This window comes from Aspergillus caelatus (genome assembly GCF_009193585.1).
Source record: "Aspergillus caelatus strain CBS 763.97 unplaced genomic scaffold BDV27scaffold_74, whole genome shotgun sequence".
NCBI classification, from domain to species: Eukaryota; Fungi; Ascomycota; class Eurotiomycetes; order Eurotiales; family Aspergillaceae; genus Aspergillus; species Aspergillus caelatus.
In genome coordinates this window covers 55,692-82,696 of record NW_022475337.1, presented here as the reverse complement: position 1 = coordinate 82,696, position 27,005 = coordinate 55,692, and the positions used below count along the sequence as shown (strand labels likewise).

The window sequence follows — 27,005 nt, the reverse complement described above, 5'->3', positions numbered from 1 at the left end:
AACCCCAGGACGTTTGTCCACTTCGGAATTGCTGCGTAGTGCAACCTTTCGTAACTGACACCATAATGATGATGGGGGCTTGCAAAGACCGAGAGCGGGGATAATCCCACGCTGAGGAATTACTACTAAGTAATCTCTCCCTCTGACCCCGCAGTATAAATCTTGACAACTGGGATAATTGCTATTTAAGTCACGGTAATATTCTCGTGCGATTTTTTCTAGGCAGTCTCGTGAGATACTGTATATACCCCGCGAGTTGCATCCTGTGCTTACGTCTTGTTTTCTCTTTAAACCACTGGCACTTCGAGTATAAGAGACCATCTTGGGAAGTCAGTCTCGATAGACCAACATGTCGATTCTCATTACCGGGGCGAACGGCTACGTGGGCCAGGAATTGGCTTCCGCCCTCCTTTCCAGCTCCCCTGATATTACGGTAACACTCACAGACATTGTCACGCCAGCCGTTCCCGCTGCTGCCGCTGCTCAAAATACGTCGCGAGTGAAATGTGTACAAGCGGATCTCACCTCGCCGAAGGTGGTTGACGAGATGTTCACTGAGTCTCACCGTTTCGACACTGTCTACCTACTACATGGAATCATGTCCAGTGGCTCCGAGGCTAATTTTGAGCTGGGCATGCGGGTTAACCTTGATGCAACCCGATTTATCCTGGACCGGCTTCGGGCCGTTATGCCTGGAGTGAAAGTGGTCTTTACATCCAGCTTGGCGGTTTACGGTCTTGCGCCTGCTGGGTTCGTCATCGACGAAACAAACTTCCCTCCTGTGCCGTCGTCCTCATACGGATCGCAGAAACTCATCATCGAGACATTGTTGAACGATTACTCGAGGAGGGGGTTCCTGGATGGTAGAGCAGTGCGTCTCCCAACGGTCACTGTTCGAGCTGGCCAGCCCACACAGGCTGCGAGCAGCTTTGCAAGCGACATTATCCGGGAGCCATTTAACGGGAAGAAGGCGATTCTGCCAGTCAGTAAGGAGACGGAGATGTGGATCTGTTCGCCTTATACGGTGGTGAAGAATCTCTTGCATGCGAAGGATATCCCCAAGGAGGCCTTTAGGGAATCGAGGTCGGTCAATCTCCCCGGGTTGAAGGTTAGTATTCAGGAAATGCTGGATGCGCTGGAGGAGATTGGTGGTAAGGAACGAAGGGCATTGGTGGAAGAGAAGTACGATGCCGATGTTGACAAGATTGTGCAAACATGGACGCCTAACTTCAAGACGGATCGTGCGATTAAATTGGGATTTTCGGAGGATGTTCCTATGATTGAGAATATCAGGCAATATGCGAGTCGGTTTGCGTGAGGCTGCTGTGTGAATGTTTTTGTAAATTTAGTATGAGTAGGAATGTGAATATTTCTCTTTTTTCTTGAAAACAAAACAAGAAGGGCCATGAGGATGTATTGTATGCCATTAAAATCACTGTAAAAAGTGTTCGTGACAGAGAAGAACTTCCATGTTGAAACATCGCTTGTCGCGGTTCAAGGGCCGAATCAAGCGTTAGGGAACAGTCGGGATCGAAAACAGTGGTTTGGAAAAGCGGGTCATGTGATTGGCTGACGGGCTGGCGAACAATTTGACTCCCGAACTTCAACCTCTCATCTCCAGGGCTGACCGTCTTTACAGCCGTTGCACCTTTGCTCCATCCCTCCCCTTCCCTCCACATCCACCTTAATTCCTGTCACAATGGCCTCCCGGCGCCTAGCATTCAATTTCAACCAGGCTCTCCGGAGCCGGGCTGCTCTGAAGTCCATCCAGCCCGTCAAGCGAGGCTTCTCTTCCCCGGTTACCCTCCCATCCACCACCCAGTCGACCACCCTCTCTAACGGCTTCACGGTACGGAAAACAAGTATACTCAATCGCTTCGCAAGATCACTAACTGTTCTCAGATCGCTACTGAGTACTCCCCATGGGCCCAGACCTCGACTGTTGGCGTGTGGATCGATGCCGGCAGCAGGGCAGAGACTGACAAGACCAACGGAACCGCGCACTTCCTTGAGCACCTTGCTTTCAAGGTATTTATCTCGCACAATTCTAAGCAGTGAAAACGTTTCTGACAGTTTTCCAGGGCACCAACAAGCGCAGCCAGCACCAATTGGAGCTTGAGATCGAGAACATGGGCGCTCACCTGAACGCTTACACATCGGTACGACCCGGGATTATGATAGAACCAAGAATTGGCTCGGAAACTAATCAGGCACTCAGAGAGAAAACACCGTTTACTACGCCAAGTCCTTCAACAACGATGTTCCCAAGGCCGTTGATATCCTCGCCGACATCCTTCAGAACTCCAAGCTCGAGCCCGGTGCTATTGAGCGTGAGAGGGACGTGATCCTCCGTGAACAGGAGGAGGTTGACAAGCAGTTCGAGGAGGTTGTTTTCGACCACCTTCACGCCACCGCTTACCAGAACCAGCCCCTTGGTCGCACCATCCTCGGCCCCAAGGAGAACATCCAGACCATCTCCCGCGACAACCTGGTTGACTACATCAAGACCAACTACACTGCTGACCGCATGGTCCTTGTTGGTGCCGGTGGTATCCCTCACGAGCAGCTCGTCCGCCTCGCCGAGGAGCACTTCGGCAGCCTCCCCAGCAAGCCCCCTACCTCTGCTGCTCTCGCTCTCACCGCTGAGCAGAAGCGCACCCCCGAGTTCATTGGATCCGAAGTGAGACTCCGTGATGACACCATCCCTACTGCTCACATTGCTCTCGCCGTTGAGGGTGTCAGCTGGAAGGACGATGACTACTTCACTGCCCTCGTCGCCCAGGCCATTGTTGGCAACTGGGACCGTGCCATGGGCAACTCTCCCTACCTCGGTAGCAAGCTCAGCTCCCTCGTTGAGCACCACGGCCTTGCCAACAGCTTCATGAGCTTCTCCACCAGCTACAGTGACACTGGGTAAGCTTATGTCCCTCAGAGTCTCCGATCTGAACTGTTTGATTGTGTGGCTGACGATGAACTTTTTAGTCTCTGGGGTATCTACCTCGTCTCTGAGAACCTGACTGCCCTCGACGACCTCACTCACTTCGCCATGCGTGAGTGGTCTCGCCTGTGCTTCAACGTCACCTCCGCCGAGGTTGAGCGTGCCAAGGCTCAGCTCAAGGCTTCCATCCTCCTCTCCCTTGACGGCACCACTGCCGTCGCCGAAGACATTGGTCGCCAGATCATCACCACTGGCCGCCGCCTCTCTCCCGAGGACATTGAGCGTACAATCGGCCAGATCAGCGAGAAGGATGTCATGGACTTCGCCAACCGCCGCATCTGGGATCAGGACGTCGCTGTCAGCGCCTTCGGCAGCGTTGAGGGTCTCCTCGACTACAACCGTATCCGTGCGGACACCACCCGTAACAGCCTGTAAATTTTAGGTTAGCAGGATTTCCGCGTCTCAGAGTTATGGCAATTGTTCCGTTTGATTTGGTGATTAATAGATAGAAGAGGTGGTAGTCGCTGAGGTAGCGTGTTTTGTACAGTACACAACTGTCACTGATATACTTAAAACTGTATTTCTTTTGTTCACGAGTTACCCGGTTCCTTCTTATATGGTCACGTATTGACGTAGAGAATCTTAGTAGAACCTGCGGCTAGCCGATGGGTATAGAAGTAGCATGCTTGCTAACGCATTTTATAGAAGTATGTAAGTAGCCCATTACGGAACATCGTCCAACATCTCTACCATGTTTGTTCTTAATAGTAGTAAAACAGACAGAGACTCGATTGAAATCTTATAATGCAACAATCGATCCCTAATCTCATTATTCACCATCGCCACCATAGAAATATCAAAAAAAAAAAAAAAAAAAAAAAAAAAACCCAACGAGAGAACAAAATCCAAGCAGTAGGGGAATCAAAACAGGCCCATCCACAGGTCCACAACCCAAAGCCATCAACACATACCAAAAAAAGAAAAAGAAAGGAAAAATTAAGATTAGACAAGAAAAAGCGCAAGAAACCAAAAGCCCCATTTCCCCTCAGAATATATAATAAATCCGAAAAAAAAAATTATTGAGGAGTATACGCCATACCCGCCGGAGCCTGGTACCCCGTCTGGGGACGTTCACTCTGCGCTTCGATCTCTTTCTCATGCTGCATGATCACACAGCACGGACACCAGTAGGACGAGCAGCAGTCGCTGACGCCCGAGCCCTCGATGCCGAAGCGTTCCCGGATCTGTCCACGGCGGATCATGAGAAGAACCCAGTGGAAGCCTACTTGGGCTGTTAGGTAGTAGAGACAGCACTATTTTTGGTTAGTTTTGTGGTTTGGGCGTGGATGTATATATGTATGGATGAATGTATGTATGTATGCAAATATGTACGTACATTGCCGTTCATGTAGCTATATTCTTTAAGTTGGGGGTCTTCGAGTCGAGATTGCGTTTTACCGAAGAGACAGCAGGGGAGACAGCAGCCCCAGAAGCCTGGGTTCGGTATATGTTAGCTTTCGTGGTGTTTATATAGGTAGTAAGTGGGGGGGGGGGGTGCATCTGGGGATCTGGGAGAGGGAAGCGTACAGGTTCCTGCGGGAGAGCAGCAGTCCCAGAAGCCGTTGGACCATTCATTTTGCTGCTGGACGGCGGGAGATTCGGACTCTGGGGCACCCATTGTTTTTCCTTTTGGTTTTTGGGTGGTTGGTGGCGTGAATAGTATGAGAGGTGGGTAGTATTAGGTATAAATCGATGGGAGGGAGGGACTAGGTATAAGTATATAGAAACGAGTGTTGAGAGGATGAATGAAAGAATGAATAAATGGAGCTATGTGATTTATTAGGGACTAGGAATTACTTAAAAGACCTTATATACTCTGCAGCTCGTTTCCCTTTTAGCTAGGAAAAAAAAAAAAAATTCAGCACGGACATCGGCCCTTGATGTACCCATTTTACAAGTCTTAAAAGGTTGAGATTAATAGAGCCCTATTATTTATTGTGGATCTTCTCTAGGCAAATAGGCAGAGACGTATGATCGACATGGTTTTGGACGGGTTGAGAACCGTCTCATTTCCATAAAGACACACTTTTATATAATAATCGCCTAGGAAAAAGCACATGAAACTGTGAAAGAATCGAGGGAGACACGGTTGAAGGTGAAGGAGCCAAGACGAAAACCCACGGAGCGAAATAATGAAGATTGACATAGGGTCTTGCTTGGAATGCGATGGAGGAACGCTAATCCTCGTGTCTTGGGGTCTAGTTAACGTTCTGAGAGGTTCAGCTTGGGTCCATCGATGGCGTTGCTATTTAGCCCCCCCTGGTAAAGTTGAAATACGAGCCTCACCGGGTCGATCAGTTGATATTGGGTTACTAGTTCTGTGAATTTCGGTTGTTGGCTCGTGTTTTACGAAAAGATCGATTTTTTTTTTTTTTTTTTGGAAACTTGGATTGAGGGTTGGATCGTGACATAGACAGCTATGTAGACGAGTTTACATCACTAATAGAATGCAACCTGTCGCTAAGAGTAACAAACTCTTAGATAAGATTGTGGGCCGTTCAACGGGTCTTATTATTGGGAAATTAATGACCTCAAGAACCTCAAGGACATCTGTTGTTCTCCTTGCAGTAGACCGAAGCTTGTTTAATACTTGAGGAACTGTTTCCTCCCTTTGAAACAGTATTCTCACTCTTCTTTTCCCCTCCATGTTTTTGAGCCTCTATGTAGGGACCGTTTCGTGCCTGGCAGCTTGTGTGTTTAAAGGAGAGTGCTAGTGCCTGCCGGGTGGGTACTCGCTTGGCAATCTTAAGAAACATTAATCAATTTAAAGTGTGTTGCCCCTGATTATTCTATTTGGGCTTCTTTCACTTGAGAGATACTGAAAGATACCGAACGAAACCGCTGGATGAATGCTGGGTATTCGGAATGGGTGTCTTGAGCGAACTACTCCATTGCTGTAGACAGGAAATTTCGTTGATCCCGCAGAGCACCATCTTCATTGAAAGGATGTATATCGAGTGGCGCATTTGAATCTATATAGCCTGTGTTACCGATATCTAGTTGAACCAAATAGTGGTTGGTATGTCCTTTAAATGGGCCACATGCTCCGTTTCATCAAGCTGTCATCCATATATTGCTGCCGTCCTGGTGCTGACTAGCATTGCTCGTAATCGTACTTGATATGTGATATTCTCCGGGGTGCAACCGCCATTCGCTTTAAAGGGACACTTCGATTCAACCTCGAGTAAAGCAACGGGCGGTCAATGATTTCTAGACACAAAGTTTCTGGCTTGACTTGCAAGGTGGTTTCACTTAGAAATAAGTAGTCAGGATGATAAGGAAGCCGACAATGCAGTCTGAATGATTTATTGTCTGCCACGCGTAGTCTCAGTACCTAGTGTGCAAATCAGTAGCAAGGATCTACATGTTCTGTGTTATTGGACTGGAGCTAATCGGTAAACCAGAAGTGCGCTGCTCGCCGGCGAGAATGAGCGTTGTCAAGCTGCCTTCAGCTGGACAGGAGATTCAAGAGTAAGATGGCGGCGTCTTGGATCATTGTAGGCATTCACCAAATATCATCTTATTCATTGCTCTTCATCGGAGTAGTAGGTATTGATATATCAATACGAATACTGGCGTTGAACGCTCGGGGCAACCCTAAAAGGCCGAGGATTCCAAGAAAGCACTTGGACTGAACCTCTAAGCTCTAGAAGGGGTTCATTGTCGAAGAAATTGAAAACGTACCGGTCGATATAAGTCTTGCACTAGTAGTGATTCCATCCATTGCGAAAATATTGCCGGGATCTCTATTAATTACAGAACGTCGATAATATTGAGTGGCAACCTATTTGGAGGGAATAACAGTCTCAGTCTTACGTTGGCTCGTAAGATAACCTTTGCCTTCTCAGAAACAGCATATGTGGGACATCATCGCATGGGGCAATCGACCAGGGATTGGAATAGCAGAAAATCGCAGTTCTCTGTCGCACAGCCCGGCATGACGGATATATAGAGCTCTCTTAAATCCATATCGCTAGTGTCTCACAGGTCAAAATTGACTCAGGCATAGTAGATAGCATTCTCGATATAGAAGTGTCTCCGCTGACTTCACTTTGTCCTTTGGTGTACCAGGCGATATATAGAGATTAGGGAAGGTATTGTATTGTAAAATGGTTCGGTTCGGCTGGCAGTCGCAGGGAAAACAGTGGAGACTAGGATATGGATGGTTGTGAAAAGTTGCTTTGAACATCATAAAGATGCTGTACCCAAGGGCAATTGATTGCTTGCTGTATTATTCTAACGACCGTTTGTGATATCGACTGACAGTCTGTCGCGTGGGGCGACTTTTCTAAATACTATAACGTTAAACAGATTTGACGTCACGTAGAGTACTCAGACTGTCGCAGAATGGATTTTCCCGCTGATTGTTGACTTTGCATGTGCCATCTATGTCGAGTGCCAGTTGCAATAAGACCTCTGGATGAGCTGGCGATTATCGCTGGCCGTTAAACCTTACCCATCGCTTTGCCATGCGTTCTCATCATCTGGCGTAGCCAGTGATATGTAATGATGGGTGGATAAGATGGTCAGTATATGGGTATCAGGAACATGGTATGCTGCTCGTCAAGCTCCCTATATTGTGACCAAAAAACTTAGCCAACAGGTTGTGTACCGACGGGATAAAACTATTCACTGGCTCTTTCCAACGCGGTAGCTCATTATAAGCTTCTGTGAAGTCAATGTGTTCCCTGGAACATGTTTCAAGTTTAGTAAATGGCGCAGGGCCTATATTGGAAACACTATGGCACGGAAATAGAAGGGTGATATCGCACGAGCTATATTAGGTCAATGGAAGGAGAGGAGAATTAGATCGGGAACCCGGGACGGCAGTTGGAACCACCGCAGGAACCGATAATGTGGGGAAATTTGGTCGGGAAAGTTCCCCAGAATTTCCTTTGACGCTTGCGCTTTCCGTATTTAGATCGTTGCCAGGCCCCAAGGCGCCCCGTCCTTGCGAAAATGTGATTATCTTGACTCTTGCTTTTCAACGCTCCTGACGATGGACGACGACGGTTCTCCAACCAAAACCGCCCCTAAGTTTACGAGATGCAGGACCGGGTGTTTACGGTGTCGAAAGCGACGCCGGAAATGTGAGTAACATTATCTTTCCTTCGGAGAATAGATCGTCTGTGTAGCGCGGCACTAATTGAAACTGCCTCAAATTTCAGGCGATGAAGGGAAACCGCGCTGCCAAAATTGTATCGACAAGAACCTAGATTGTCAATATGGATTGCAAGTTAGCTTCTTGCAGAAGAATACTTTCACGGTCACCGCAAGTGAACTGCGCACGCCCAAGCCTGAAGTTAACTATGACAAGATCAAAGTGGGTAGTGCCTTTTGCTTTCTAAGATTGAACTGCATTTCTCCAAGTGGGTAACTATCCGCTGTACATGCATACTAATTCTTGAGTTTAGTTTGTCCAGGAAGATCCACTGGGCTGTACCACGGATGCTTCCGTGGAGGATTCGCCATCCCCCGTTGCCAGCATTCCAGAGACACATCCCCAGAGGGATCGTATAGATAGTGCAGTAGTCCTCACCGGTGAGAGGAAAGATAGTGATAGAAAGGATAACCGAATTGACTTGAATGGGCATTATGGTGATGGGGGTAGTATTCATCATGATACTTTGGACTTATCACACTGGGATGGAGGCCTGAACATATCGCCAGATGGAACTCCTCACCAGGACAAGGATGATGCTGTCCAAGGCCTGCTAGCTCTAGGAGCAACAGCTGGACCGAACGGTGTTGTACCGGAGTCGAACAATTTGTCGCTGCTCAGTCCCAATGTCGCAATATCGTCGCTGATGAATCCCCAGCCCTCGGAGGTAAAGGAGCTTGCACTGCCAACAGTACCTACCGGACTTTTGGACGATCCCGGACATACGAGTATTACGGAACTGTCTACCTCTATAACTATGAGTACCGGCATTGAATCGGAATCTCGCAAGCTGGAACTTCTCCGTCATTACCGGTACCATGTTGCTACTTGGGTAAGGGCATTCTTGTTTGCCAATTTCAAATATAAGCTTTTCTGATTGCTCTTCTTTGACAATTATAGCTTGACATTTGCGATTTGAGACACCCATTCGGAATTAATGTAATTCAAATGGCAACGAGATCCGAAAAACTTCTCTCTGCGATATTAGCACTTTCAGAAACGTGCATCAATCAACGGGATCGCTGGAACAGAGCAGGTCTTGAGCAGCTGACCCTTCGAAAGGGCAACCTATTAGACCAACTGGACCATGATCATCCTGACTTCACGGAGCTTATACTGCTATGCCTTCTCGAAGAAGTTCGAGGTCTAGTCACAGATATTCCAAAAGCTTGGGTCGACTGGGTGAATAGAGATGTCCCCTTTGTAAATCACTTGGTTCAGCATGCTTACAGTAAGCACATTGAGTCGACCGCTTACTGGATGTTTTTACGTATAGGTACATTTGACGCTATCCTTTCTACCATATTGATATTTACACTAGCTAACATGATACCTATCAGACTTAGGAGTGGCGCTCGCTAACGATATCCCCCTTCGAACCCCCCTCCCGATGCTCCCGATCCCTAGCTTAATATTGTTATCTCGCACCGAGGATGTATGTGAAAGGGTTAGCCATTATACCAACGCTGTTTTGTGGTTATGTGGGAAAGCTTTGGCCTTATGCCATCAAGAAGCTATACCACAACCTCTTGCGACTTCGCATGAGGTGACGGAAAGTTGGTTGCAAGCTTTTGGGGAGCTTGAGCAATGGCACCATTTGCGCCCACTAGAATTCGAACCAATGGTGGAGATAGACGCGAGAGACCAAGTACTCAATCAAGGGAGCGAATTCCCCTTGCTTCTATTCGCAAACGGATCTGGAACTTTCAGTAACCAGATATACCATACTGCAATGCTGTTGTTGCTCCAATGTAAGCCACGAACTGCACTGCTAAATCATCCGCAGTCTCCAGTCCTATCTCCTTTGTGGCACGCATACCGTATTTGCGGTATTTCGCTGAATAATGATACTCGTGAAAGCTGGGACCCGTGCTTGCTTGCCTCTCTCCTTCTTGCAGCGAAGCACATGACGCACGAATCGCAACAGCAGGAAATCTTGAAAGGCTTTAATCGCATTCGTGAAATTACCGGTTGGGATACCGGTGAATATCTGAGCCAACTCCGAGAGGAATGGTCGTTTCTCGACGGTATTTGAAAAGTGTCTGGCTAGAGCATACAATCATGATTAGACGAGTGGCGGTTCACGGGTAGTGGAGAACTGTTGATCATGATCGTTTGATGTTCGTCGGCGGGTACTATAGCCCCAAGCAATATCCAGATCTCGAATCCGCCAACACGTCCCCCATCCTGTTTCAGCTTCAATATCTCGGATCAGCTTTGTGATCTCCTTATGCTCCGACGCATGACTAAACAGCCGCCCTGCAATCCACAGAGGCTGTAAGGCGTTATTGAGGCACCCCTGATGCGGGTTTGCCAGAGAGATACCACAGATTCGTCGTGCATGCCACAACATGGACAAACTGGGTGATCGTGGCAATCTGATCCCCTTCGGCATCATCTTGAGTAACAGGAGGCATGCCGTATGGTAAAGCTGGTTGGAAGAAATGGCAGCCCACTGAACAAACAAAATATGTGGAAAGGGCTTACGGTTGACCGTCTGGACTGGCAGCAATTCGCTCGGCCGTTCCGAAAACCATCGTTGTAGGTCGTCCCATAACCGAACCCAACGCAAGCAGAATGTTTCCAGGTTACAGCCGTTCTGTTCATGCAACTCCACAAATTTCGTGCGATCTGAGACGAGTTGAGTTGCTCTCATACAGAGATACACAGCATAATTGGCATGCATGTCAGGCGATTTCGTATCCTGGAACAATTGATATGCATCCTCTTCTTGGTAGCCCGGGGGAAGCCACTTGGAAGGATGCAGAAGCGTAGTTTGGGTACCATCCGAGATGAGTGCACCACAAAGATCTGAGTATACGATTAGACTTGTGCATAATAAAATCCTCATGTACTTTTGAGATAAGGGACAGCAAATCTTACCCATCCTCGCATAGCACCAGAACACAGCTTGAAGTAACCCGTTGCTAAATCCGTGAATCTCGAAGGCATCAAATAAAGCAGCACAGCCCTCGAGATGACGGCGCCAATCCTGCGCTCGGGCGGACATCATCTCCAAACAGCAAAGCAGCACACATGCGGCTACAATCTTCGGATCGCGCACCTGTAGTACCGGGCTTAGGAGCCTTATTGCTTCCTGGTATAGCTCAAGGCTATCGAATAAGTCCTGAACACCCTCTTTACGTTCCATATGCCGTGCCGAGAAGGCAAGAATGGCGTAAGACAGAGCGGGAAATGTCCGCGCTAGAGCCGGAAGCTGCTGACGGAACGTGCATTGCGAGTCGAACATGTCCAGCTACCGTGTGTCAATAAACAAAGGAAATAGACCATATATGATGCACAGGGTGCACTTACCCATGGAGCCACCTCTGTCACGTAGTTCTTCAGATATTTGATACGTTTGCTATTTGAAAAAGGCGATCGGTGAGACTCTTCCCGCTGCCTTTCCCGGTGAGATTGGGACATCATGTCAATGCCTAGTCGATCCGTCCCTCTGTCACCGAGCCTATCTAATATCCCGGCATCGGGGCTTGGTGCTCGCGTTGGAGCAGCGGAATAAGCTAACGAGAAAAGGATACATCGTAGTTCTTCCTGGGAGGCGAGGAAACCTGGATCTTGAGAGAAGCCATCCTGATACCAACTTCCGGGAGACTGAAATGGCCCTCCCGATGCGGGTGAACTGTGACTGATGCCATTGTAGCTCTGCGGAGGGAGTGGTTGAGACTCCTGATAATCAATTGGATTTGGGTGAGTTATCTCATTTGCACCCGGTGACGGTTCTTCCTCCGCGGGCAGTGGATGTTTCGAGGCGGTGCTCGAGACTCGCCGGCGCTTCAGAGGCGGCTCAGCGGAAAACATTGCTCAATTTGATCGTTGTCTCTCACGATAAGGGCACCTCTTTTTTTTTTTTTTTTTGTCTGGTATTGAACAAAGACGGGCCAAGACCCCGATAATAATTGGGGTAGGCTTTGGAATTGGCGTTGGGATCTTCGGGAAGAAGAGTTGATTGGGTAAATTGTTCCTGAGCCGAAGACCGCCTATCAATTAACAACTTGGGCCACTCGGCTAAAGAACAACTTGCCCTCTTGCCTTTACTTCCCCTTAATCGGCAGTCAAGAAGGCGCCAAGATCGATGCTTTCTTTATCTGATTCCTTTGATTCGGCTAGACAGACGAGCCTTTTCCGTGGATTGTATGGTACGATGGCGACGTTACCTTCGATAGCCTTGATTCTTTCCACCAATGGGCTCCACATTGATCTGAAAAGCTGGGGAAAAAGTCCGTGTTGGGGATTGGCGAAGGTGATGACGTCCAAAAAGGCGAGTAGAGGCAATTTTGAGGGCGAAGATCCCCCGTTTTGAGGTTAGATCCTTGCGGGGTAGGGCCACTTTCTGGGGTAACGGGTGGCTCCGATTGCCTCTTTAGGCTGGTCGGCTCTTCTGCATTCGGGGTAGTTTTTTGCCGACTGGTCAAGTTACACTTACAGGTGACATGATGACTCGTATACATGACTTTGCGCCATGTTTGGCACATGCATTGTGATCATGTATAAATCTTATCTACCCCGGGCTGTGCGTCGTCATGTCTCCATCTGGTCCACTTCCCCAGAATTTCTATCTTAGACTATCCCCATATTAGACCCACGCGATATTGCGAGACACAATGGTGCAGGTCAATCTGTTTGGCACGGGGTTCACCCTCCAAGCCGCCATTTGGGCGGCTTGTGGAATGGCATTTATTCTCTTCGGTAACCGACTCAATCGCTGACGAAACTTCATGGATGGAATTGTTGACCCTCGCAGGATACGATCAAGGTGTTTTCTCCGGAATTGTTGAGAACGAAGACTTCCTCGACACCATGGGTAACCCAGGAGACAGCTTGATGGGGATCATTGTTTCCATATACAACTTAGGATGCTTTACTGGTTGCATTGTGAACTTCCTAGTAGGCGATTGGCTTGGACGGAGGAAAGCAATGTGGCTTGCGATGGTTTGGGTGATTGTGAGTTCTCGGGGAGATTAGATGGTGATAGGTCAATTGCTGACTTGTAAACCTCGCCTCCAGATCGGTGCCACCTTGCAAACATCTGCCTTCTCCGTTCCGCACTTGATGGTTGGTCGCTTCGTGACGGGTATCGGCACTGGGATTGAGACCTCTACTGTGCCAATGTATCAAGCAGAGCTCTGCGAGGCATCCAAGCGTGGTAAACTCGTCTGCAGCGAGCCTCTACTAGTGGGTGTGGGTATTGTCATCAGGTATTACGGTTTTATACCACGTTGTACGACCTATGCTCACAATTTATAGTTACTTTTTCGACTATGGAATGAGCTTTGTCGGAGGGCAAATTGCTTGGAGATTACCGATCGCGTGTCAGATGATTTTTGGATTTGTTCGTATTTTTTGCTTCAACTGTGGTAGAAGTATTCTAACAGCTTCAAGGTCGTCATTATACTCGTTTTCGGCCTCCCCGAGTCTCCGAGGTATTGCTACAAGGAAGGACGTGATGACGAAGCGTTGCAGATTCTGAGTGATGTGTACGGTCGACCAAAAGACGACGCGAAGATTCTCGCCGAGCAGGCCGAGATCCTCGAGGCTCTTGCTATTGAGACCAAACATGGAGAGTACAAGTGGAGGTGAATCTCCCTCCTCCAACCCCACTTCCTGAGAATTAGAAGCTCACCAACAATAGAAATATCCTCAAGCGCGACGAAGTTTGCACAGGCCAAAGAGTGTACGTATATTCTTCAATCTCACTCCAGCACCTATCTAAACAAAGGATACAGTCTCCTCGGCTATGGAATGCAATTCATGAACCAGCTCGGTGGTATCAACCTTCTAGTGTACGCTTTACGTTCCCCCATTTAGATCCCGACTAACATCTGTAGATACTTCATCCCGACGGTCCTTAACACCAATGTTGGCCTTAGCAAGAACCTCTCAATGATTGTCGGAGGGTGCGCTCAGGTCATGTTTGTCGTTGGTAGCTTCTTCCCTACCTTCTTCGTCGATAGAGTAGGCCGCAGAACGCCCATGATGTGGGGATCCTTCGGCCTCGGGATCTGCATGATGATGGTTTCAATCCTTCTTAGCTTCAAGGGCAAGGAAAATGATCACGCTACCTCATCGGCATCGGTTGCCTTCTTCTTCCTCTTCATGCTTATCTTCGGAGCATCAGTCAACTGCATTCCATGGGTCTATGTACCGGAGATCTTGCCACTGCATGCTAGAGCTAAGGGAACGGCGGTGGGAATTTCTTCAAATTGGATCTGGGTAAGTCCATCTGCGTTTTACCTGGTTTATTGAAAGAGAAGGAAGTTACTAATAAGTAATAGAATTTCTTCGTCGTCATGATCACACCCGTGATTATAAACCGTCTCCAGTGGAAGGCATATCTGATTTTCATGTGCACCAACTTTGCATTTGTGCCCCTTGTTTACTTCTGCTACCCCGAAACGGCCAAGCTGAGTCTCGAAGAGATTGATTACCTTTTCACACAACCGGACAAGAGCGCCGTGAAACTTTCTTTGGAGCTCCAGAAGGAGCGGAAGATGCATGGGCATGGCGCCAGTCTTGTCGCGGATACTGGGGTCCTGAGACGTACAAGCGTGGTGGCCGATGAGGGCTTAGAGAAACATCACGGTGTTGATGAACACGTTGAAAAGGTTTAAATTATGAATTTTTCTTTACGACTTTACGATGGCTGAGGAAATGTCTCGACTTTTGCTAATGGGATGAATGATTTTTGTCAGATTTATTTTAGATCTTGACCTGTACATTTGTATTTGAAGAACGCTAAGCGAAGAGTTTACTTGTACATTCTAGTACTATTGCAAGACCTTTTTTAGGCATGTATGAGATCCGTTGAATAAGTCATTAGCTAATTCTAGGAGCAATGTACCCTGTTCTTAGCTGTCCTAAAATATAGTAGAAGGAGTTTTTTGCTGTGTCATAATTGATGTGCACTGCAGTCATCGTCCCAGTCTTTATTGTCGTCCGTGCTCTTTAGTACCCATTGCATCTTGTAGTTTGAAATACCGCAAACCAAGTCAGATGGGTCCTAAGCTCGTGTAGCTCGACAACGACGCATCAGACAGTCCAATATCATGCAAAGGTAGATTTGCATTTGATCAGAGCCCCAGGTGAGAACTGTAAGGGAAGGGCGCGATATATGTGCGATATGCCCTAGCGTGGGAGGCTCCTCGTATAATCCGGCTACCAAGCAGTAGCAATCGCTTAGCACATCTCGACCAGCCAGGAACATATATAGAAACCGAAAAATGTGGCGCCGACAGAAGTAATAAATCAAAGAACGGCGAAAAGTAGACATTGAATGAAACAATCAAGAGTATGGCGGAGGAGAGACATCAGAATCCGACCGGCTTGTCTCGGATGTTATTTTGCTGTCATTTTTCTCCTTGACGTCTTTCTCGTCAACCATAGCAGCAGGAGTCGCCATCATGTGTTTCGTCTCGCCGCAAATCGAACCACTCTCCACGTCACTATCACCCTGCAGGATTTGTTCTTTGCCAGAATCGACCTGATCCGTCCGCCGAGTGACCTTGCGTGTCCGGCAACACCACGCAATACCCAAGATAGTTGTCGCGAACCATAGCACCATACTGACCAGACTAATCCAGACAGCGGCACGCATGCGGGGTATCGACGACGTCGCTTTTTCATACTCATCCAGTACATTGTTGGAGATATATATCGTCCCGAACGTGCCTACCTGGGCTAGCCAGAGGACGAAGATCACAAAATCCCAAGCTGACCATGCGACGTGAACTACGGTAACGAAACAATGCACAATGCAGGTGAGTGCGGTGACTGCAGCGACGAATTCGGCGTACACCCATTGCGAAGGGGCACTGGCGTTAATCTCTGTTGCGTGGGCTAAGTCGACGCCGTAGAGACCGGCAATCACGATGGCAAAGACGAATTGGAGGGTGCGGAGGGCGGCGCGGGAGATGACGCCGCAGAGGCCTCCTTTGTGCCAATATTGTTCGATCATTGGGGTTGTGGATTTTGTCATTTTGGGGATGGAGAAAGTATAGAAATTAAAGTCACTAGCTGTGTCTTATGGGATCAGGAAATGAAGGAGGGTCCTAATCAGTTATATCTAGGGGGCTTAGTGCGCTTTATAGTAGATTCGTGGAGTGGTAGGTAGGGTCCAAAGGGCTAAGACTATACTACTGAGGCGAAGACTATAGAATTGGAAATGTGGACCGCTGAGAGTGTTTGAGATGCATATCATTTCCTTCTGGCAGTGTTTGTAGTTCCACTTACAGAATCTTTTTCGCGCTCTCCCATGGTACGTTCCGATTCGGGGGACGGTCTATTTTAGGGTTGACTTCCTGAATAGGCGATTTTCGCGTATTCGTATGATTTCCACCACCCTTCCGCAGCGGGAGCTAACCGTGTTAGGAATTTCCATCGTGTTCGTATGTATCGAAAGTACCCACTCCGAAGGACATCCATTTTAAGTATCTTTCTCTGACTCCGAGGTGTGGCCGACTGCATCAGATAGTTTGCTGTTTTGTCCATGGCTCTCAATCATGATTGGATCGTGCTTTCTCCTGCTTTCTTTCTTATTTTTTCTTCCCCTTTATAATTAAAGTTTTTCTCTCGACCCGTTTTTACTCTTATCCTTCACAACGGTACCCTAAATGCAGTTAAAATTAGAACAAGTTAGATCTGCGAAGACTGACACAACTGTTTTGGCACTCTTCCTAGTCATTCATCATGGCTGACATGAGATGTTTCGCCGCTGAAGATGGCAGCTGGGAGCTCCCTCCACCGTACGAGTCTATCTCGTCCTCAGGGGGCGATCCGACAGGGAATCATACAGCGGCTCATCCTGTGGTCTTTCCACTATCCGACGATTCTTTCCCAGAGCTATTGCCGACGAATGATGGTCGTGTAGATGTTCATATCGGATCGCGGTTCAGTCGCAATCTGGAATGGCTTATGGGAAACCAAGCCGCCGAGGCACCTCAGACAGAGAGAGAAGCAGCTCCATCCGTACCATATCCTGCCTGGGATCTGCATCTCAACGTCGTGATCCAAGTTGTAGGTAGCCGTGGTGATGTCCAACCCTTTGTCGCCTTGGGCAAGGAATTGCAGAAGTACGGCCACCGTGTGCGGCTGGCCACGCATGCCAAATTCGAGCAATTCGTCAGGACCGCCGGCCTTGAATTCTATCCCATTGGAGGCGATCCTGTCGAGCTGATGTCCTATATGGTGCGCAACCCTGGACTCATTCCAAGCATAAAAAGCCTGCGGGCAGGCGATATCCAGCGGAAGCGGGCCTCGATAGCGGAGATTTTAGACGGCTGCTGGCGGTCGTGTATAGAACCGGACCCATATGATAAGACCCCATTCGTGGCGGATGCCATAATTGCAAACCCGCCGAGTTTTGCCCATATCCACTGTGCGCAGGCGCTTGGCATTCCCGTCCATCTCATGTTCACGATGCCTTGGACGAGCACTAGGGCCTTTCATCATCCGCTCGCGAACTTAAAGTATTCGGGTAACGACCCGTCGCTGGGGAATTTGGTTTCTTATCATTTTGTGGAGTGGTTGACGTGGCAAGGGTTTGTCTTCCTTTTTTTCATTTTTCACTTTCGCGTTGCTTTATGGTTTCGTCTTTTCTCCACTGGTGGAGACGACTCTCGGCTGATAGATCTTAGTCTAGGGGATTTGGTCAATGCCTGGCGCAGGAATGTACTGGGCCTAGATCCCGTCCCCACCACAGAGGGACCAAACCTCGTAGAAGCGCTCAATGTGCCATTCACATACTGCTGGTCTCCCGCATTGATCCCGAAGCCCAAGGACTGGGCATCTCATATAGGTGAAGATGATACCCCCACCCGGACGTAATATTGGCTAACTTTGCAGACGTCTGTGGATTCTTCTTTCGTGATCCACCGGCCTACGAACCGCCAGCGGAACTTGACGCCTTCCTGCTTGCTGGTCCGCCACCAGTCTATATCGGTTTCGGTAGCATCGTCCTTGAGGATGTAGAAAAGACGCTGTCCATCCTACTTGATGCTATTCAAGAGACCGGAGTACGGGCCATAATATCCTGTGGCTGGAGCAATTTAGAACGCCGAGAGACTCCCAACGTTTACTATATTGGCGACTGTCCGCACGAGTGGCTCTTCCAGCATGTTGCCGCTGTTGTTCATCACGGCGGTGCGGGAACAACAGCCTGCGGCCTGCGGAATGGAAAACCGACTGTCATCGTCCCCTTCTTTGGAGAGTAAGTATTGTGTTACTCTCTACGTGGAAGCTCTCAGGTCTTTTGACACTAACCAGCTTCGCGCTACAGCCAACCATTTTGGGGTAATATGATTGCCGCCGTGGGAGCCGGTCCGGAGCCAATTCCCCACAAGAACCTCACCGCACGGAAGCTGGCTGACGCCATCACCTATTGCTTAACCCCGCAGGCTGCTGCTGTGGTGCGGGGTATAGCGGACAGGATGCGCCAGGAGTGCGGTGTTCGTGCGGCAGTTGACTCGTTCCACGCGCATCTCCCGCGGCATAAGATGCAGTGTGATCTTATACCGAGCGAACCAGCAGTCTGGTATTTTAAGACAGGAAAACGAACAGTCAAGCTGTCCAAAGTGGCTGCGTGGACCCTGAAGCGCCAGGGACGTATCCAGGGAAACCATCTTAAACTGTGCGTCAGGCCCTGAGCATACAAGTGTAGGCTCGAACATAGGAAGACTTCATTGTGGCTAACTCATTCATGATGAACATAACCAGATACCAAACAAAGCCATTTACCATCGATGTTCGTCGATGGGACCCCTTTACGGCCATTTCATCGGCTTCGCTATCTACCCTCACCGGCATGGCCGATGCCACAGCAGGGATCTTTATCGATCCATATAAGGAATACAAGCGTCTCCGAAAGTCTGACCGCAATCGTGACGCCTCCAACCCTGCCAACGTTCCACACCCCCCACTCTCTGCATCTGAGACACTATCCACGACTGAACTAGCATTAATAACACGGACGCACTCGCACATCTTGGACACTGAACTTAGTTCTGATGACCCAGACTACGCGCGGCACATGGCTATTGCATCAGCTACCAGCTTAGGAATCTTTCTCGGCCGGTCCTCTCGCGGCGCCCTGGTAGATCTACCTCTTGCAGCCGTCGAAGGCATGCGGGCTGTGCCCCGACTGTATGGCGAAAAGGTACGTGTGCACGACCCGGTGAGGGACTGGAAGAGTGGTGCGGGTGTGGCGTGGTCGACCTTCTCTCACGGCTTGTACGAGGGTGTCACCGATATCTTCGTGCACACATATCAGGGAAAGAAGAAGCAGGGCGCTCTTGGAGTGGCTAAGGGCTTGACCAAGGGTCTAGTCAGCTTGACAGTTAAGACCGGGGCGGCAACGGTTGGTCTTATCGCGTATCCAAATCAGGGGATCTATCGCTCGCTGATGAGTACCGTACGGAAACGACCAGCAAAGAGGATTGAGGAAGCAAGATGGACAGAGGCGGAATGGATCACTAGGGCGGAGGGTGGTATGCAGATAGAAGCACCGGGGTTGTGTTGGTTGTATGAAGAGTTGTTGTCTACCAGGGAGATAGCCCGAAGAGGGCGGTAATATCTAGACTTGTGGCTAGTAATGTACATATGATAATTTATAATAAGCTATACAATCTATTAGGTCGTATGTAGACTTCTCCATTCACCTATCTTGCCACAACAGTTACGCAACTATACAGACAGGATATACCCATTTTCTTCAGTTGACTAACAGTCGTGGACCACTATATGGTTACGGTAGGCTCGGTGAGCCTTGGTCTCGCTGCTCAATTAAATATGAGCTTGCGTTGAACCAATAGATAACTTTAGTATCCTGCAGATTCAGCAAATGCATCTTCAAATTAGGCAACGTCGATCGGCATCCCGTTACATCGTAATAGCCTTCTGACCCACTGGTGGGCCCCTATGAGAGTGACAACACGAAAAAATCCCTCTTTAGGCATGAAGATTTCAGATCTTCGGATTACCTCCACTTGATACTACAGACTGTGGGTCAAGTATTATCGGTTATAGCGCGGATATTGAGTTCAATTTATTCCTTGTGTATGAAATTAGGGCTAGCTCATTGCTTTCTGCGGGCGTTGACCGGACTGGGGGAATATATTGTGTCCATTGACACAAATAAGCATGAAAATGTTGCACACTTTCATACCATGTAGGAATGATGAATGTCAAGAGGTGGACTAAAATACGTATTAAAATAGAAGTCTACCCCAGAATCCAACTGGGTGGGTCTCTCCACAGCCTTTCCTATTTGAGTTATTCTGCCGTATTCGTATACTGTACTATACCTACTATCTGAGGTGGGTGCCATGAAATCATCAGTGAAACGAAGATGCCTATCATTACCCACACCGGCCTTTATTATCTATATTCTTACACTTAATAATTGAATTCCGAGATAGAAGGATATGCGACCACATCCACCGGCCCACCAACGTCCTTGGTACCCCTTAACAGTGATTCGTAATCATCTATCATACAGGCGAGCCAGGTGTATATATAGTTTCCTTGCGCCGCCAATATGTGTTCATAATTCGACTCGAACAACGTCTCTTTGACTCATCATGCTCCCAGCCATGGTTTCGGCGCTGGCCCTGGCGGCTCCAGCACTTGCATCAGTGACTTGCAAGGTGACCCCATTGGACTCAGCTTGGCCTTCCAATTCAGACTGGGTATCTCTAAACGCCTCCATTGATGGTAGGCTTCTACACACTGTGCCCGTCGCCTCGTCATGCTGGCCGGGTAATCCGTTTGGATCATCCGTCTCTTGCGGCAACGTTCAGTCGAACTGGACCAACGGAATGTGGCTATCTAAATTTCCCGAATCAATCGATTACCCAATCTATGCGAACAATTCTTGCTTGCCCCCGAACGCTCCGGGCTACATGGAAGGAAGAGGCTGTACGACTGGAGGTTTGCCTGAGTACATCGTGAATGCGACCACCGAAGAGCAGATCGCAACGGCAATGCACTGGGCCTCGAAGCGGAACATTCGGATTGTGGTCAAGGGAACAGGTCATGATCTAAACGGAAGGTATGTATATTAGTGTTTTAGCATGGGTTTTGCTGACATGCTCTTTCAGATCCAGCGGTGCTTTTGCCCTATCTATCTGGACTCATAACTTGCGCAAGCTCGAGCGCAATAGGTCCTGGTTGCACCCTAGCAAAAACACCTTCGAGGACGTATTCATTGTGGGCAGTGGTCAACAATGGGGAAATGTACTCGACAAAGCCCTCGAGCACGGAAGAGTGGTTACCACTGGCCAAGATCCTAGTGTTGGACTAGGCGGTTACATTCAGGGTGGTGGTCATGGCCCCCTCTCCCGCACTTATGGCCTCGCATCTAGCCATGTTCTTCAGATGAGGGTCGTCACGACCGAAGGTAAGATTCTGATAGCCAACGACGCCGAAAACCAGGATCTGTTCTGGGCCCTTCGTGGAGGCGGTCCTGGTCTGTATGGGGTCGTCACAGAGTACGTTATCAGGCATCACCCGGCGCCCAGCAGTGTGACGATAGGCAATCTTTTGATTGCGCCTAAGGGAAGTAGCAACCGAAGTGCAGAATTGTCCTGGGATGCAGCTGTGACCCATCTCTCAGTTCTTCCGGACCTCATGGATGCCGGCTTGGCTGGAGCTTGTATGCTAGCGACAGGTCAAAGTGCCATGAGCTTTGCATCACTTTCAGAGCCCACGACTGGTGCTGTTATCCAGCAGGTCTTTTGGTCGTTCAACTCCACACCTTCGGCCATGGAGGCACTTGTCAAGCCTATTCTGTCAAACATCTCTCATGCGGCCGGTGGAAACAACAGTCTCTCCATTTCCTTCAGTGCTTCCTCCCAGAGTAACTACTCGTCTTTCTTCAGCGCCATTTCCGGTAGTGATGCAGCCGGCGGACAGAGCGTAGTGTCTAGCCGTTTGCTAGGACGGGCCGAGCTACTAGACACGCCTAGGCACAAAAGACGTGCCTACCTCAAGATAGCGATGTGCTCTCAAAATGAAACCGCCGGTACGTACGCGACAATTGGTCTACAAGGCGGCCCTGGGGTGCACAATACGCAAGAGGGAGAATGGGGTGCATTGCTTCCAGCCTGGCGCTCCGCCTATCTGCATTTCATTTCCAATGGTGCTACTGTTGACCCTATCGCTGCGGGATCGCCAAAGAAGGCGCTGGAAAATGCGGCACATTTTAACGAGGTTAAAGAAAAGATGTGGAGAGAGTGGTCGCCTAACTCGGGTGCCTATATGAACGAGGCGAACCCATTCACGAGCAACTTCAAGCAGGATTTCTATGGCTCAAACTATGACCGTCTGGCGAAGATCAAGGCTAAATACGACCCTAGCGAAAGCCTTTTTGTCCTCTCTGGCGTGGGAAGTGATAAGTGGCAGTATGACTTGGATACTGGCAAGTTGTGCAAAGCTGAATAAGACTTGTTGACTGGCTTAAGTAAGGCTATTTGCATTGTTGGCTGTGGATGGAGACCTGGAAGCTTCATTTGTGTTTGTAAATTAAGATCTGTATTGTGAGAACGGCTCAAACAAGCATCCACTGTAATATTTGGTTATTGAGATAATTGATTTCTCTCTCTCTCTCTATCTCTTCTTACATAGCACCCATTTGAATATCTTATCGAGCTATGTATAAAGAATGGTAAACCACGCACATTTTTGAGGGGGGCTACGAAAAGTGGTACATATACTTGTTGGTTGGTTGAAGGACCTACCTGAGAAACTTATGTAACGAATTCATACTCAATATTGCATCGTTGAGCTATTTGAATACAAATACCTGTACATAATCTGGTTGACAATGAGATAGGGGCTTCTGATATCAGCAGCCAGGCTAACTCAAAGTGTATAACATGATTATCTAACCCGGACCGAGGGATAATCCGGAGTGGGATGTTTTCTGGAGCTTCCGAAATCAAGCATTTGCGATAATCATTCCGCAGCGGAGAAATTCCCTGTAACTTTATTTGCTCTCTAAATTATCTCTTCCCTGCACCATGGGTAAGCGCGGAAAGAAGGTGAGAGACCCAATCTAGTCCAATTGATCTATTGCTCAAGATCTTTCATTCTCAATTTTACAGTAACTTACATTATGTGATGCAGGGACAGGGCGGCGGCCGTGGTGGCGGGCAGCGCCAAAGCTGGAATGATATCCCCAAAACGAACGAGAAGTTCGAACGCTTCTATAACGAGCAAGGGTTTATTCCCGAGGAAGAAAAGGAGCAATTCTGGGAGTACCTGCGGAAAGATCTCCCCAACAGTTTTCGCTTTACAGGGTCCCAAGGGTATGTTATCACAGATTCGCTCCGCGCATAACGCGCAAATTACCAAAACGGTTAAGATACTGATATGTGATCTGAAGACATGCCCTCGCGGTCCAGGAGCGCCTCAAAGAATTCTATATTCCCGAAATCACATCAATTAAGTATGAGGGCAACTTTGTCGAGCCACCGCGCCCGGTCTCGTGGTACCCTGACCAGCTCGCGTGGTCGATGACGACCCCTAAGCAGGTCGTTCGACGTTTCGCTCCATTCGCCAATTTCCAGAAGTTCCTCGTCGCCGAAACCGCGGTTGGAAGTATTAGCCGACAGGAAGTTGTTAGCATGATTCCTCCGCTCTTGCTTGATGTGAGGCCTGGCATGACTGTGTTGGACATGTGCGCCGCTCCGGGTAGCAAATCTGCACAGCTTATGGAGATGATCCACGCTGGAGAGGAAGAGTCGATGCTCCAGGTTTCCAAACAAGTGAAGGAAGGAACCGCTGGCCCTGAGCCTTTGGGACCCGAGGGCCTCAACGACGATGGTAGAACTACCGGTCTCCTCATCGCTAACGACACCGACTACAAGCGCGCGCACATGCTTATCCATCAGATGAAGCGACTCAGCTCCCCGAACTTGATCGTCACAAACCATGATGCCACGATGTACCCCTCCATCAAACTTCCCTCGCCTCCAGGACCCAGTGGAAAGGTCCAGAATAAATACCTCAAGTTCGACCGTATTCTCGCTGATGTACCGTGTACCGGTGATGGAACTCCCCGGAAGAATATTGGTGTTTGGAAGGAATGGACCCCAGGCAACGCTTTGGGACTGTACGCTACGCAAGTTCGTATTCTTGTGCGTGCCCTGCAGATGCTGAAGGTCGGTGGCCGTGTTGTGTATTCAACTTGCAGTATGAACCCTGTGGAGAATGAGGCTGTCGTTGCTAGCGCCATTGAGCGCTGCGGTGGTGCCGCCAATGTGCGGATTGTCGATTGCAGCAACGAGTTGCCAGGTTTGAAGAGAGTTCCCGGCTTAAAATCATGGAAGGTTATGGATCGCGACACAAGGATGTGGAACACCTGGGAGGAAATTGAGGAGCACCGGGCAAGCCAAGGTATCAGTGGCCTTGGCAGAGTCGCTGCAGGCATGTTCCCTCCCACTGGGGAGAACGCAGACCTACCTCTCGAAAGATGTATTCGCATCTACCCCCACCTTCAAGACACTGGTGGATTCTTCATCACTGTTCTGGAGAAGCTGTCGGAGATTCGCGCCAAGCCAGAAGACTCTTCGAAGGTCATTCCCAAGGGAACTGTTGCCGCACTCACTGAAGAGCTTGAATTCAAGCAGAAGAATGGCAATGGGCAACCATTGGAGAAAATTGATGCGTTGGATGATATGGTTACCCCTAATGAGAATGCTGCAGAGGAGGCTCAGAAGAACGCTACTGTCGCAGAGGCTACCCACCAGCCCCCTTACTCTGCTACCAACCAGATGTCCCCTGCAAAGAGGGATGCAGAGAGCATGGAGGATGAAATCCCTTCTAAGAGGACGAAACTTGACGATGGATCTGAAGTAGTTGTGGGTGATCGGCCCATCCACCAGCCGGCTCCCGTGATTGAGCCTGATAGTATGGATACATCCGATGCTACTTCCACGCCTGCACCGCCTCAGCAAGCAACGAGTGCAACTCAGGCTCCACCCCCACAGAAACGGAAACCAGGACAGCCGATCGAAGAACCTTTCAAGTATCTGGACCCTAACCATGAGGAGCTCCCACCCATTTTTGAATTCTACGAAGGATCAGACCGGTTCCCTAGAGATCGATTCATGGTCCGTAATGCACAGGCCATTCCAGCCAGAACTATCTACTATACTAGTGCTCTGGCGCGCGACATCTTGACCGCAAATGAGGGACAGGGCATGAAGATTGTCCACTGTGGTGTTAAGATGTTCGTGAAGCAAGACGTGCAGCGTCCGGGTGTTTGCCCTTGGCGTATCCAGACCGATGGATTGAGGGTCCTTGAGCCATGGCTGGGTCCCGGTAGAGCGGTTACCCTTAGGCGGAAGGAGACTTTGCGGAGACTTCTCGTGGAGATGTTCCCTAAGGTCGACGATGAGGGCTGGAAGGAGCTTGGAGAAATTGGCGAGCGCGTGAGGGATATCCCGATGGGCTGCAGTGTCCTGCACATCGAGCCTGATACTTCTGAGACTGGCTTCAGGTATGTTTGACTAGGTCTACAATGTTGTCATGAACAAGAATGAACTAACTATCTACTAGCGAGCGGATGGTCCTTCCCCTGTGGCGCTCCCTGCATTCCGTTAACCTCATGCTTCCCAAGGAGGAGCGTCGTGCTATGCTTCTTCGTATCTTCAACGATGATACCCCGCTTGTCAATATTACCCAGAAGCGCGCAAACGCCGACACACCCGCTTCGGCGACTCCGGTGGTTGAGACAACGGACGCCGATAACACTCCAGCTGCAGCCCCCGCTGAGGCGGAGGAAGCAGCAGTCAAGCATGAAAACGAGGTTCTGGGGCAAGATGAGCAGGAACATGCCGAAAGCCGTGAGACCTGGCAGAAAGTCGGTGACGAAGAAGATCGGTTCAACACGACTGTATAGTTTGTAATATGACTTGGGATCTATCGGGATGTGCATATATTTGGCAAAAGCATTGATTGTATCACGAAAAGACAGTGTTATTCACATACTTGCTTTGATTTTGGCTGTTACCTGGAGTAGGTTACATAGGCACATGTCTCTACTGGAGTTCCTTGTATAGCCAGTCTCGTAGAAAACCCCTTGAAGTAGATGCTTCTGATTCACTTCCCCGGCTTTTGAGCACCACATTCGTTCTTAGGGCAGGCCTGACTGAAATTTTAAGCCAGTCCCAACAGCCCCTTTGTTGTAAGCCTATATGAATAGAAGGTAGGCCGAGTTACTGGGGCGTTGAGGTCATATATCCAAAGGAGCAGCCGTGTTCCCTTTACATTGAAGTCTGTATATGTACATGTACAACACTGAGTACATTGCCAATACAATGAAAGGCCCTATGGAGCGCACAGACGACTACAGGACGGTTGGTAGTGCAGCAATTCCCAGTTCATCGATGGATTCATTTACATAAATAATTGACCGAATGTTACCCGGGAGCACAGAATTTACAAAGAAAGACTTTCAACAAGTTTGAACACCGTATGGCGCCCTTTTAAGAGAAGCCCCTTATGGGCGTTTAAGAAACATAAAGCACCTTGGCCAGGGCAAAGGCTCACTTCTTAGATACTACTGCTGGCACTAGTCTCCTGGTGACTGTAGCTTGAAGGGCACCCCAGAACGTGACCTTTAAGGTCACATGCGGAGTGAATCAAAATTTCATCAAAGATCTGTCCTTTTATTAGTGAAGGCAATTACAGGTCCTATGAATCTCAGTCTTCAAATGCTATACTATCAAGATGATAGTGTGCGAGTATCATATATGTTGTAACGAAAGTTTTACCAATTCAAATGATGCATACCCCATTGGGTACGTGCATACGAAATGTGTGGTGGGCATA

General features: G+C 48.9%; 8 protein-coding genes across 8 annotated transcripts; 6 read left to right on the top strand and 2 right to left on the bottom strand.

Moving 5' to 3' along the window:
• Positions 1-349: 349 nt before the first annotated feature.
• On the top strand, positions 350-3,373 carry BDV27DRAFT_144686 (bifunctional SDR family oxidoreductase/M16 family metallopeptidase; the record flags this gene model as incomplete). Its single annotated transcript, XM_032070291.1, has 6 exons — positions 350-1,304; positions 1,719-1,849; positions 1,903-2,028; positions 2,082-2,159; positions 2,219-2,913; positions 2,983-3,373. 6 exons carry the CDS (start codon positions 350-352, stop codon positions 3,371-3,373), a joined length of 2,376 nt encoding a protein of 791 aa, XP_031928242.1.
• Positions 3,374-8,044: 4,671 nt separating this feature from the next.
• Positions 8,045-9,709, top strand: BDV27DRAFT_171819 (uncharacterized protein; the record flags this gene model as incomplete). Its single annotated transcript, XM_032075702.1, has 6 exons — positions 8,045-8,088; positions 8,240-8,321; positions 8,413-8,991; positions 9,060-9,435; positions 9,500-9,594; positions 9,650-9,709. 6 exons carry the CDS (start codon positions 8,045-8,047, stop codon positions 9,707-9,709), a joined length of 1,236 nt encoding a protein of 411 aa, XP_031928241.1.
• A 515-nt stretch (positions 9,710-10,224) lies between these two features.
• On the bottom strand, positions 10,225-11,978 carry BDV27DRAFT_157176 (transcription factor domain-containing protein; the record flags this gene model as incomplete). Its single annotated transcript, XM_032072457.1, has 3 exons — positions 10,225-10,970; positions 11,043-11,415; positions 11,475-11,978. 3 exons carry the CDS (start codon positions 11,976-11,978, stop codon positions 10,225-10,227), a joined length of 1,623 nt encoding a protein of 540 aa, XP_031928240.1.
• Positions 11,979-12,899: 921 nt separating this feature from the next.
• BDV27DRAFT_171818 (putative MFS sugar transporter) lies at positions 12,900-14,788 on the top strand (the record flags this gene model as incomplete). The annotated part of the gene is made up of 7 exons (XM_032075701.1): positions 12,900-13,121; positions 13,185-13,375; positions 13,425-13,509; positions 13,560-13,753; positions 13,904-13,960; positions 14,006-14,390; positions 14,453-14,788. 7 exons carry the CDS (start codon positions 12,900-12,902, stop codon positions 14,786-14,788), a joined length of 1,470 nt encoding a protein of 489 aa, XP_031928239.1.
• Positions 14,789-15,459: 671 nt separating this feature from the next.
• Positions 15,460-16,152, bottom strand: BDV27DRAFT_157174 (MARVEL domain-containing protein; the record flags this gene model as incomplete). Its single annotated transcript, XM_032072456.1, has 1 exon — positions 15,460-16,152. One exon carries the CDS (start codon positions 16,150-16,152, stop codon positions 15,460-15,462), a length of 693 nt encoding a protein of 230 aa, XP_031928238.1.
• Positions 16,153-16,626: 474 nt separating this feature from the next.
• Positions 16,627-19,740, top strand: BDV27DRAFT_171816 (glycosyltransferase; the record flags this gene model as incomplete). Its single annotated transcript, XM_032075700.1, has 5 exons — positions 16,627-17,713; positions 17,810-17,970; positions 18,018-18,381; positions 18,451-18,801; positions 18,888-19,740. Exons 1-5 carry the CDS (start codon positions 16,863-16,865, stop codon positions 19,738-19,740), a joined length of 2,580 nt encoding a protein of 859 aa, XP_031928237.1. The 5' UTR covers positions 16,627-16,862.
• A 1,009-nt stretch (positions 19,741-20,749) lies between these two features.
• BDV27DRAFT_171814 (putative isoamyl alcohol oxidase) lies at positions 20,750-22,610 on the top strand (the record flags this gene model as incomplete). Its single annotated transcript, XM_032075699.1, has 2 exons — positions 20,750-21,219; positions 21,269-22,610. The coding sequence occupies 2 exons, from the start codon at positions 20,750-20,752 to the stop codon at positions 22,608-22,610; spliced, it is 1,812 nt and encodes a 603-aa protein (XP_031928236.1).
• Positions 22,611-23,151: 541 nt separating this feature from the next.
• Positions 23,152-26,171, top strand: BDV27DRAFT_127352 (tRNA (cytosine-C5-)-methyltransferase). Its single transcript, XM_032066744.1, has 4 exons — positions 23,152-23,209; positions 23,295-23,476; positions 23,554-25,671; positions 25,731-26,171. Exons 1-4 carry the CDS (start codon positions 23,189-23,191, stop codon positions 26,071-26,073), a joined length of 2,664 nt encoding a protein of 887 aa, XP_031928235.1. The 5' UTR covers positions 23,152-23,188; the 3' UTR covers positions 26,074-26,171.
• The last annotated feature ends 834 nt before the right edge of the window (positions 26,172-27,005 follow it).